This window comes from Moschus berezovskii, chromosome 22, assembly GCF_049115385.1.
Source record: "Moschus berezovskii isolate FMDL1 chromosome 22, NW_MosBer_1.0, whole genome shotgun sequence".
Classification (NCBI taxonomy): domain Eukaryota; kingdom Metazoa; phylum Chordata; class Mammalia; order Artiodactyla; family Moschidae; genus Moschus; species Moschus berezovskii.
The window spans coordinates 8,252,051-8,263,403 of NC_142481.1; the positions used below are offsets into that span (position 1 = coordinate 8,252,051).

Here is an 11,353-nt window from a genome sequence, read left to right on the forward strand (position 1 = left end):
CTGGAGTGTCCCCAGGATGGGGCAACCACCAGGACAGTGGCCGAGCCCACCTAGAGTGATAGTCGGAGAGAGATTCAGAGGTATGACTCCAGAGAGGCTCAGTGGTCCAGAGGCCCTGAGATAGAGACTTGCAGAAATCCAGAGAGACAGGGAAAGAAAGCTAGCTGAAAGGGAGCCCGAGAGAATCCCAGGGACAGAGACACAGCGAGCTAAGAGATAATAAGAGAGAATAGAGTTGGAGAGACAAGAAGAGAGACCTAGGCAGAGATGAAAGACAGAGACGAAGAGAAACAAGAAATAGAGAGAGATAGTGAGACAAGAATCAAACTGAAGACGGAGATTCAGAGAGACCAAGACACAGAGATTGCCAGGAATCCCCAGACACAGGTGACTCTAGAACCCAGAGAAAAATGGCCCAGAGACATACTCAGAGATACACCCCTGAGATCAGAGACCCAAAGCGAAGACTGCCAGAAGCAGAGACATACAAAAGAATGAGAGATGGAAATTTGTGACTCCAACAGAGGGGCTCAGATGCTCATTTTAAAAAACAGACGAGACACACACACACACGGAAACCCGGACGGCCGCAGAACAGAGGTCTCAGGAGATGGAGAGACGGAGAGCAAGGGGCCCTGAAGGCGGAATGAACCCGGAGAAACCCCAGCGCGCCGGCGGCCAGGCGGAAGGGCGGGCGCCCCGGCAGAGGGCGCGCGGCCGCCCTCTGCCCCGCCGGGGTCACGGCGCCCCCTCCCCCGCGCCCTGGCCGCGCGGCCGGGCTATTTTTACGCGTGGACACCGGACACCAGGCTGGGGCGGCGGCGGCGGCGGCCGAGGCGGGGCCGGGCCGGGCCGGGTCGGGCGTCGGGGCCACACGTCCGTCCGCGGGTCGCCGGGGCTGCGCGCGCCATGGAGCCCGGGTGCCCGCCGCCCTGCGGCTGCTGCGAGCGGGTGGTGCTCAACGTGGCCGGGCTGCGGTTCGAGACCCGGGCCCGCACGCTGGGCCGCTTCCCGGACACGCTGCTCGGGGACCCGGTGCGCCGCAGCCGCTTCTACGACGGCGCGCGCCGCGAGTACTTCTTCGATCGGCATCGGCCCAGCTTCGACGCGGTCCTCTACTACTACCAGTCGGGCGGGCGGCTGCGGCGGCCGGCGCACGTGCCGCTCGACGTCTTCCTGGAGGAGGTGGCCTTCTACGGGCTGGGCGGCGCGGCACTAGCGCGCCTGCGCGAGGATGAAGGCTGCCCCTTGCCGACCGAGCGCCCCCTGCCCCGCCACGCCTTCGCGCGCCAACTCTGGCTGCTCTTCGAGTTTCCCGAGAGCTCGCAGGCGGCGCGCGTGCTCGCCGTCGTCTCGGTGCTTGTCATCCTCGTCTCCATCGTCGTCTTCTGCCTCGAGACGCTGCCCGACTTTCGCGACGACCGCGACAACCCGGGGCTCGCCGCGGTGGCGGCCGCTGGCCCGGTAAGGGGGCGGGGCCTGAGTGTGGGGCGGGGTTAGGGAGGAGGTGGGTCGTGTCCGCAGGGTCCTGGCCAATCATAAGGTGGGGTAAGGGGCATTGGGAGGCGGGGCTTCTAAGGAAGGTGGGGCCTGGCAGTGGGTGGGCAGGGCACTGGGGTTGGAAAACCAAACGAATCAGAATTGGGGGGCGAGGGGCTGTGCGTGCTAAGTTGCTTCAATCGTGTCCCACTCTTTGCCACCCTATGGACCGTAGCCAGCCAGGCTCCTCTGTCAGTGGAATTTCCCAGGCAAGAATACCGGAGTGGGTTGCCATTTCCTTCTCCAGGGGATCTTCCCCACCTTTGGATCGACCCTGTGTCTCTAAAGTCTCCTGCACTGGGAGGCAGGTTCTTTACCTCTAGCGCCACCTGGGAAGTTGTGAGGGGGAAGCAACCCAGGGACAGCGCCCGACTAGGGGATCCTACCATTAAAAGCTGGGCTGGGGAAGGGAAATGCTTAATGGGGCGGGACCTGAGTATCTGAGTAGGAGGACCTGCCTTATCAGAAGGCGAGCGTTGAGGTAGGTGAGAAACCCGGCCTGTGGAGGGCAGGAGGAAAGGTGTATTAAGAAATCAAAACTGAGGGGTAAGGAGAAACTGAAAACTCGGCCGTCTGTGCAGCTGGCAGTAACCAATGGGAAGGATGGACTGGAGGCACTGAGGGCTGGGATCTGAAGAAAGCCACCTAGGGAGATGGAGATAGAGTGGTGGGGTAAGAGGCCTCCATCGTAAAGAAAGTTGAACTGAGGTTAGTGAGAGGAGGAGCCCGGGTTTTAGCATTAGCTTCCCTGGTGGCTCAGAGGTTAAACCGTCTGCCTCCAATGCGGGAGACCTGGGTTCGATCCCTGGGTCGGGAAGATCCCCTGGAGAAGGAAACAGTAACCCACTCCAGTATTCTTGCCTGGAGAATCCCATGGACGGAGAAGCCTGGAAGGCTACAGTCCACGGGGTCTCAAAGAGTCGGACACGACTGAGCGACGGAACGGAACGGACAATACCTACCGTGTGGGAGACCCGGGTTCAATCCCTGGGTCAGGAAGATCTCCTGGAGAAGGAAATGGCAACCCACTCCAGTATTCTTGCCTGAAAACCCCATGGATGGTGGGACCTGGAGGGCTAAGTCCATGGGGTCGCAAAGAGTCTTCACTTTTTTAATTTCTTTAACCTTCAGGGTCTGGGCTGGGTTTGGGGAGGGCGGGGCATAAGGGAGTGAGGCCAGGACTGGGACCCTCCCAGTCTGGAAATTCAACGCTGGGGGCGGGATTTCGGAAGGGAGGAGGTTGAGCTCCACTCTAGCATCCTTTCAGGAGACCCTGCCAGTGAAGGATCAGGGATCCTAAAGTCAGCCTTACTGGGATGATCCCTGGGGTCCTGGTAGGAAGGCTCTGCCAACTGCGTCAGCGGGGTTCTGGAGACAGAGGCTATTGGCCAATTTGTAAAGAAGTAGTTGAATATTTAACCCTCAAATATGGCCGTTCCAGTGTGTCCCAGCCCTGGCATGGTCCTTCCTGAATCCCTTCCTCCCTGCAGTTCCCGGCTCGGCTGAACGGCTCCAGCCCAGTGCCTGGACCCCCGCCTCGCTTGCCCTTCGATGACCCGTTCTTTGTGGTGGAGACCCTGTGCATCTGTTGGTTTTCCTTCGAGCTGCTGGTGCGCCTGGCGGCCTGCCCAAGCAAGACAGCTTTCTTCAAGAATGTGATGAACCTCATCGATTTCGTGGCCATCCTGCCCTACTTTGTGGCACTGGGTACCGAGCTGGCCCGGCAGCGGGGAGTGGGCCAGCCAGCCATGTCACTGGCCATCCTGCGAGTCATCCGACTGGTACGCGTCTTCCGCATCTTCAAGCTCTCCAGGCACTCAAAGGGCCTGCAGATCTTGGGCCAGACCTTAAGGGCCTCCATGCGCGAGCTGGGCCTCCTCATCTTCTTCCTCTTCATTGGTGTGGTCCTCTTCTCCAGCGCAGTCTACTTTGCCGAGGTGGATCGGGCAGACTCCCATTTCACCAGCATCCCTGAATCCTTCTGGTGGGCGGTGGTCACTATGACCACAGTTGGCTATGGAGACATGGCACCCGTCACTGTGGGTGGCAAGATAGTGGGCTCTCTGTGCGCCATTGCCGGCGTGCTCACCATTTCCCTGCCTGTGCCGGTCATTGTCTCCAATTTCAGCTACTTTTACCACCGGGAGACAGATGACGAAGAGGCTGGGATGTACAGCCACGTGGACACGCAGCCCTGTGGCCCCCTGGAGGGCAAGGTCAATGGGGGGTGGGTGGATCCAGAGGTGTCTGAGCTGCCGCCTCCACTCTGGGCCCCCCCTGGGAAACACATGGTCACCGAAGTGTGAGGGACAGTTGAGGGCTGCAGGACCTCACATTTCCTTGGAGGGAGGGCGGGAAGGGAGGAGGGGAAAGTTGGGGGGAGGGTGTTGTTTCTAGGATGAACTAAGTTACGTGGTCATGAACTGGGGAACACTAAGTCTTATTGGATCTTCAGTTGTGGATTGGTAGCCCCTGTGGGTACCTCCTGAGGTGACAGTGAATGGCAGTGGGTTATACTGAGTTGAGATGGAGGCTCCATTGGTTTGTACTGCACTGGGTTGTGCAATACTTGTGGAGCCTTTTGGGGTAGTGTTGAGATAGGTTTGGTCACATAGTTTTGTGAGTTTCTTGGTTCCACGTTGAGTTGGGTTGGGTTGGGAGTCTTGTCCAACAGCATTGTGCAGGGTTCTGTGGTTTTATGAGTCCCCTGGGGCCATGTTGGCTCAAGTAAGGTGGTCACCCATGGCATTGTTGGGACTGATTGTGTGTTCCTGCATGGTGTTGTGGAGTTGAGTTGAGACATTGGAAACTGAGTGGCTTTGTGATTCTTCTAGGGCCATGTTATTTTAGGTTCTGTGAACTTGTGAGCCATGTAGAAATACGAAGAGTCAAGTGATAGAATGTGAGCTTTCTAGGTCATATGAGGTCAAGTTGGGTTGGAATGTAAGTGCGTAGGAGTGTGTCAGGGTTCTGTCATGTTGAATTGCATAGCGTTATATGGCTAGAAGTTTTCTGGGCAACATTATGTTGGATCGTAATGAGTTGTATAATCATGTGAGTCTCATAGGGCTGGTTCACTTGGGTCGTAAAACTGAGCTGAATTACACCACGGTGTGTTCACTGAGTCCTGTAGGAATGTTGGGTTGAGTCGCAGTGTATGTATGAGGTCTATAGGGCCATGTTGGTTTGCTTGTATTTAGTGGACCTAGGGATAATAGCACTAGGAAGTAATCACGTGTCAAGGAGCAAATATAGTGTGTGGACTCTAGGAGACCAACTGAACTGGTTTGCTCAGTGTCATCACTATGGGGGGGGGGCGGCAGGGCTGGGTTCTGTATCTGTAGATTCAGGTGGTCATGCAGAGGGCTTCTGGGTGAACCAGCGAGATGCAGATACCCCTTCCGTTTACTACACACCTGCCTTGTTTTGCCATTCAAACCAACCCCTTCTCTATCTGTCTCCCCCTAGAGTTTTGCTTCCAGGCATGGAGATCAGAGCCACAAGGGAAGGGAAAAGGGGTAGAAACTGTACTCTGTTCAGACCTGATTAGGGGATAGAAACCCAGAGGAGGGGGATAGAGAGCTGGGGAGGTATAGAGACCTAGAGAGAGACAGGGAAATCCAAGGAGGGAAGAAAGATCCTGAGAGAGGGGAAGACAGTGACCCAGAGGGGGCGGGTGTCAGGCACCCAGAATGAGAGGGACAGAAACCTAAAATCAGAAAAGAGACTAGAGCACCCCAGAAAAAGAGAGCCAAACAGGAAAAAGTCAGTGCCCCTGAACCCAAGAGAGATGCACATGTGGAATCACACAAAGATCCCAAACTGGGTATGCCACCCCTCCCGTGGTTCAAGAAGTGTATCAGACAAACTGCAGGGCCCGCTTTATTTCCCTGGGGAGAAATCAGCATCTCAAAGCATGGGAGTGGCTTCCCAAGGTCGTGTGGAATGTTCCAGTTGCGGGGGGGGGGGCAGGGGGCAGGACTTGTGGCCAGCTGCCTGACCCCATGTGTCCCCATCAGCCTGCTGATCAGCACCGGAACTTAACAGCTTCATTTCTCACAAATAAGGAAACTGAGGCTCAGAGGGGAGGGGATTACCCAAGGTCAGAGATCTTTCAGTACTAAAAGGGCATTTGGAGGAGGAGGACGATGGTGAAATGACTAACACATATAGGGCTTCCTATGTGCCAGGTACTTGTATTAATTCAAAGTACTTGTATTAATTTATTAAAAATCCATCCAGTGGTTTACAGAGACTTATTGTTGTTATTTTTAGCAAGAGACCCCCCCCCCGCACCCCTTTCTTTTTTGTTCGAATGAAATCTTACTTAGCACCAGTGTGTTTGAACTGGTCTGAGGGGAACCTACCCTTTATGGAATCTCTCTTGGTAACTCGGTCTGCAGCTAACAAATTCAGTTTGGAAACCCCTGATTTAATCCAACCACCTTTTTACACAGAGAGAGAGAAGAAGGTACAGATTGTGGGGAGCGTTTGATAAAGGTCGAAAATAATGTAACCTTTAAATAATTTAACACTTCTCTCCGAAAGGGAGGGAAAGGCACGTTTGGAGACAGAAATGGAGACAGACCCCCCTCTCCCCATCTCAGTGACAGACACAAGGCAGAGTCTGGGAGGCAGGCACAGAGCCCAGCACAGGGACCCAAAGAGGAAAAGACCTGTGAACAGAGGACAGAGACGCCCAAGGGGAGAAGGGAGAGGAGGAGAGAAGAGGGCAGCGGCCTGGGAGGGGGCAAGAGACACAGGAGGGGGCCAGAGACTCAGAGAAGGGGGCAGACACCAGACAGGAGGGACCAGAGATCCAGAGGGGAGGGACAGGGCACACAGCTGGGACAGGGACCCAGACAGAGGGAGACAGAGACCCAGAGAGCGGAAGAGCCGGAAACTTTCCCATCACTCTGCAAATTCACCCCCACTACCCCATCGGAGAATGGAAGCTCCATAGACTTCTTCTGGTAGGGGGTGGGGCAGGTAGGGTACTTAGGGACGGGGGAAGCCTGCAGAGGTCTGGGAAGTGACTCCAGTGGACACTCCCGTGGGCCGGGCCCCTCCCCCATCCCAATAAACAACCGTAGCCACCTTCTACGTCGCCTTGGCCTGGGATGGGGAGCAGTGAGGGGAACACCCTAATCCGGGGACACCCTTCCTGCCACCTTGCCATGCTATATTTAGACTGAGGGAGGGGTATGGGATGACCCCTGCCCCCCCACCCCACCAAGGCGGGTGTCAGTTTTCCTTCTGAAAATAGCTCCAGGGGAGGGGTGAAGCAGTTAATTCTGTCCCAGAGACTCTTAGCTGCTGTCTGAATCTCCATCTGTCTAAGGTGTCTCTTTCTCCGGGCTTCTCTCCCTTTCCTCAGTGTGTCTGTCCCCCCTCTCTCTGGCTGTGTCTCCCTCTTTCTCTGGGACTCAGTCCCCTTTTCTTCTCCCCATCTCCCTTCATCTGTCACTATTCACTCTCTCCAGGCAGGTCATTCTGTTCCCAAACCATATCTTTGTCTGTCTCCGAGTCCTAGAATACCTTGAATTTCTCTTATCTGAAACTCAGGACAAGACCCTCTCCCCAGTCCCCACCCAGGAAATTCCAGCAGAGAGGACTTATGTGGGAGAGACCCCCGCATCTACCGTCTCCCCGGGCCTCGGGGGCCTTATCACTCCCCGAGCCCAGCTGGTTAATGTCTGGCCTGGAGCTCCTGGGAGACTCGGAGATGAGAGCAGAGGGTGGGAATCTGCCCGGGGATTGACACTAAACTGGCAAGAGAACGCAAAGGAATCTCAGGCCCAGACTCCCGGGTCGGCGGAGGAGGGGGTTTGGGGTCTGGACTCCTGGGTCTGAAGGAGGAGGGGGCTTCGGGTCTGGACTCCTGGGTTTGAGGGAGGAGGGGACTTGGGGGTCTGGACTCCTGGGTCTGCGGGAGGAGGGGGCTGGAGCTGAGGAAGAAGGGCTGGGGGGGTCCTAAGGAGGAGGAAGCTGGGGGCCCAGACTCCCGGCGTCTACGGGAGGAGGGGCTGGGGGTCCGGACTCCCGTGTCCGCGGGGAGGAGGGGGCTGCGGACCCGGAGTCCCGAGTGTGAAGGGAGGGAGGTGGGGGCTGGCGCCTGGCCTCCTGGGACTGAGGCGGGCTGAGGGCTGAGCGAGCCAGGCCGGGCTTCCGAGGTCTCGGCACGCGTGTGGAAGGCGGGATCCCCCGGCCCCTCCTCCGCCGTCGGGCGCCGCCCCGCCCCCGCCCCCGACCCCGGCCCTCTGGAGCGTGTGCAGCGAGGAGCCGGCGGGCGAGCGGGCGTCCCTACAGCCAGCGAGCAGGAGGAGGAGCCGCCGCCGCGCCGGAGACTGCCGGGGGAGCCGAGGAGGGCGCCCCAGGTAAGCGCCTCGGCGCCTCCTCCCCCGGGATTCCGGCGTCCGGGTCGCCCGGCCCCCGGGTAGGGAGGGGCGGGGGCGGGGCCGGCGGGGGCGGGGCTTGGCGGAGGAAACTGAGGCAGGAGGGAAGCGTCTGAGACAGACGGCCCGCGACCCCCAGCGCGGTCTCAGGAGTCCCGACCCCCAGGCTTAAACTTCCCGGGAGAGGAGGGGCCGGGGAGTCCGCGCTTCTGAGTGCCTGGGAAGGATGGGCTTGGACCCCAGAACTCTCGGGTCTGAAGGAGGACGGGACTGGGCGTCCGGACTTCTGGGTCCGAGGGAAGACGGGTTTGGGGCGCCTGCCTCCTGCATCTGAGGGAGGGAGCTGGCTACCTGGGTTCCTGAAGGAGGAGAGAGCTGGAGCGCGGGGCTTTGGGGTCTGAGCGAGGAGGGGGCAAGAGCCTGGACTCCTGCAAAGGATGGGGGGGCCTCCGGCACCCACGACTCCAGGTCTGAGGGAGAAGGCACCTGGGAACCAGGACTCCCGGTCTGAGGGAGGAAGCAGCTGGGAACCCACGCTCCCGGCTCTGGTTGGGTCAGCATGCACCCCTCTTCACACTTTCCCCTTCTCATTTCCCTATCTCCCAGCCAGGGCAGTCAGCCACTCCAGGTATGTGCAGTAGAAGTCTTGGACGGGCCCTGGCCTGTCCTGTGAGCAGAGAACATTCCAGGAAGCAGCCAGGGGGACCCAGGGCTTCTTAAGTGTGGGCCCTCGGGGACCCGGGTGTCCAGGCCAGCCCCGCCCCCGCCCCGTCTGTGAGATGAATGGGCCGAGGAGGATGTAATCTTTTCCAGCCTCCTTCATCCTCAGCCTCTCCCCTCCCCTCCCCTCTCCTCCCCCCATCTGCTTTCCATCCAGGAGCCATCACCTGGGCAGAGCAGGGGCCTCTGGGAGGGGCTGCAGCCTTGACTCTTGGTCCCCTACACTTTCAGAGGAACACCGAGAAGCGGAGTGTTCAGGGGTTCAGGCCCCCTCCCCCACCTGCCTCTCTAACCTGCCTGTTCCCTTCTTCCCCTAGGTGGTTGCCCCCTCCCTCTCCTGAGATGTCAGGAAGGAGGGGGCCACCTGTGTCCCCAACAGGGGCCCCCTGGAGCCTGGGGGCCCCCAGCCCTGGAGCTCAGAGGTGGAGGAGGTGCTGACAGGTCCGGTAACCACCCACTGCTTCTCAGTCCTTTCCCATAACCCACAGGCTTCCAGAATGTTCTAGAGAAACTGCAGCATCTATGCCCCCACCAGCATCTCCCAGCCCTGGCCCAATTTCATGGATAGGGAAACCAAAGCCTCACCTGGGAGGAAGTGTCTTACCTTCTGACAGGCAGTTTTAAGCTGAACTTGGGTCTCCCTGGAATTCCAGGGCATGACCGTTCTCAGAAATTTTGGAACTTCAAACCTCATCCAGGCTGCAGGACTTAGGGTTCCTTGGGGTTGTAGAAGCAAGATGGCAGAGTGGAGTTGCTGGGACATGTTTTGAGTCCCACCTCTGGCATTTGCTGGCTGTGTGACCTGGTACAAGGTACTAACCTCTCTGAGCCTGTATTTCTCCCTTTATTGGCTATTACTAATTGTAGAATAGTTATGATTAATCTAGAGGTTGGGCATTATCAAAGTCCTAAAATATGCGAGTCCTCCAAGCTTCTAGAACCTGAGGTTCTGTCATGAAGATGCCCTTGGAGTTGCCATGTGTCCCCCCACGAAGTTGTCATCCTCCTAATTCCAGCCTCCCTTTGTCTGTCCTCAGGTGCTCAGCGAGATGCTCCCCCACCCCTCAGGCTCCCTCCCCATCCTCCTGCTTTTCCTCCTCCCCAGTGTCCCGATGGAGCCCCAGCCCCCACCCTCACCCCTGCCCCCCTTTCCAGCCCCTGAGTGGGACCTCTTGTCCCCCCGGGTGGCCCTGTCCAGGGGTACCCCCACGGGGCCCCCTCTGCTCTTTCTGCTGGAGTCTGGGGCCTTTGGGGAGCCAGCCAGCAGCCCAGCTAACCGCAGTCGGCGAGGGGTGAGCGAGACAGCACCAGCCAGTCGCCGTGGAGAGCTGGCCGTGTGTGATGCGGTCAGCGGCTGGGTGACAGATCGCCGGACTGCTGTGGACCTCCGTGGGCGCGAGGTGGAGGTGCTGGGCGAGGTCCCTGCGGCTGGCGGCAGTCCCTTGCGCCAGTACTTCTTTGAAACCCGCTGCAAGGCTGCCAGTGCTGGGGAAGGTGGCCCTGGTGGGGGTGGAGGAGGATGCCGGGGAGTGGACCGGAGGCACTGGGTATCTGAGTGTAAGGCCAAGCAGTCCTACGTGCGGGCATTGACCACCGATGCCCAGGGCCGTGTGGGCTGGCGATGGATTCGAATTGACACCGCCTGTGTCTGCACGCTCCTCAGCCGGACTGGCCGGGCCTGAGACCCAGACCCAGGAACTGGGCAGGTAGAGGAAGAAGGAGCTGGATGCTGAAAGAACTCAGGAGTAGCTTGGCTGCTCCAAGCCTCAGTCTGGGAACTTGTCAAATGGTCACACAAAATCACAATGCTCTGGTTCTGAGAGCTCATTCTGGGAAAGACAGATGGTGAAACCAAATGGGGTTTTGAAGGATGAATAGGAGTTCTGGATGAACTTGAGGGTAAAAATGATGATGATGATGATAGCCAACATTTTCTGAGTGCCTACTGTTTATGAACTCTAATACAACTTGTCAGATCAACTCTGGTGGATTTGACCATTGGAGTTCCTCAGCTTCTAAGCTGCTGACCATGTGATCTCAAAGGACATCACCTTGCTTATCCTGAAGAGAGTGACAAAGAGGGGATACTTGGAGGTGATTATAAAACTGTGGGGGGGGATTATAAAAGTTGGAACACGTAGGCAACTAGTTGGGAGCTGGAGTTCAAATAAGAAACCTTATTTGGTCAGATGGGGCAAATGCTTAGGATGCTCTGTTTTGAGATAGTGAGATACCTATGACAGGAGTACAAGCAAGGTTGAATGACCAGAGGTCAGGATGCTTAAGATTTTGGCCTTGGTGGGGAGTTGGAATCAGGTTTCCATCCTCTTCCCTGTCCCAGCCTTTGCAATATACTCAGAAAGAAATAGACCTTATCACTGTCCAGCTTGAGTAGGACATGAGGTTTTAACCAATTGGCCTGTCCCCTGGCTGAGATTGGGGGAGAGTTGGACACTGATCAGTCTAGAATGAGCCAGGAAAATCCAATAGGATAAATGGCCCCAGAAGCCTGAATGAGGGGGTCTGTGGAATCCTGCAGCTGCAGAAGGCAGCCTCAGTGTTCCCTGTCTGAAGAATGGGTTGGTGAGAATGGGGACTGAGGAGGCAGAGGCTTTGATCGAAAGGGTTTTAAAGTGAGGAACTGACAAGAGAACTCAGAGGTAGACCCCATTCATTCAGAGCACCCATTCATATATTAC

At 57.5% G+C, this 11,353-nt stretch overlaps 2 protein-coding genes across 2 annotated transcripts; both read left to right on the forward strand.

Annotated features, from left to right (window-relative positions):
- Nucleotides 1-846: 846 nt before the first annotated feature.
- KCNA7 (potassium voltage-gated channel subfamily A member 7) lies at nucleotides 847-5,810 on the forward strand. The gene is made up of 2 exons (XM_055411640.2): nucleotides 847-1,464; nucleotides 3,030-5,810. Exons 1-2 carry the CDS (start codon nucleotides 910-912, stop codon nucleotides 3,843-3,845), a joined length of 1,371 nt encoding a protein of 456 aa, XP_055267615.1. The 5' UTR covers nucleotides 847-909; the 3' UTR covers nucleotides 3,846-5,810.
- Nucleotides 5,811-7,778: 1,968 nt separating this feature from the next.
- Nucleotides 7,779-11,259, forward strand: NTF4 (neurotrophin 4). The gene is made up of 3 exons (XM_055411644.2): nucleotides 7,779-7,916; nucleotides 8,972-9,095; nucleotides 9,692-11,259. Exon 3 carries the CDS (start codon nucleotides 9,704-9,706, stop codon nucleotides 10,334-10,336), a length of 633 nt encoding a protein of 210 aa, XP_055267619.1. The 5' UTR covers nucleotides 7,779-7,916; nucleotides 8,972-9,095; nucleotides 9,692-9,703; the 3' UTR covers nucleotides 10,337-11,259.
- The last annotated feature ends 94 nt before the right edge of the window (nucleotides 11,260-11,353 follow it).

Excerpts from the sequence above, each read along its gene's own strand:
- KCNA7 (XM_055411640.2), top strand. The coding sequence starts at position 910 with ATGGAGCCCGGGTGCCCGCCGCCCTGCGGCTGCTGCGAGCGGGTGGTG. Across the intron at positions 1,465-3,029 it reads CGGTGGCGGCCGCTGGCCCG|TTCCCGGCTCGGCTGAACGG; the intron begins GTAAGGGGGCGG and ends TCCTCCCTGCAG.
- NTF4 (XM_055411644.2), top strand. The coding sequence starts at position 9,704 with ATGCTCCCCCACCCCTCAGGCTCCCTCCCCATCCTCCTGCTTTTCCTC.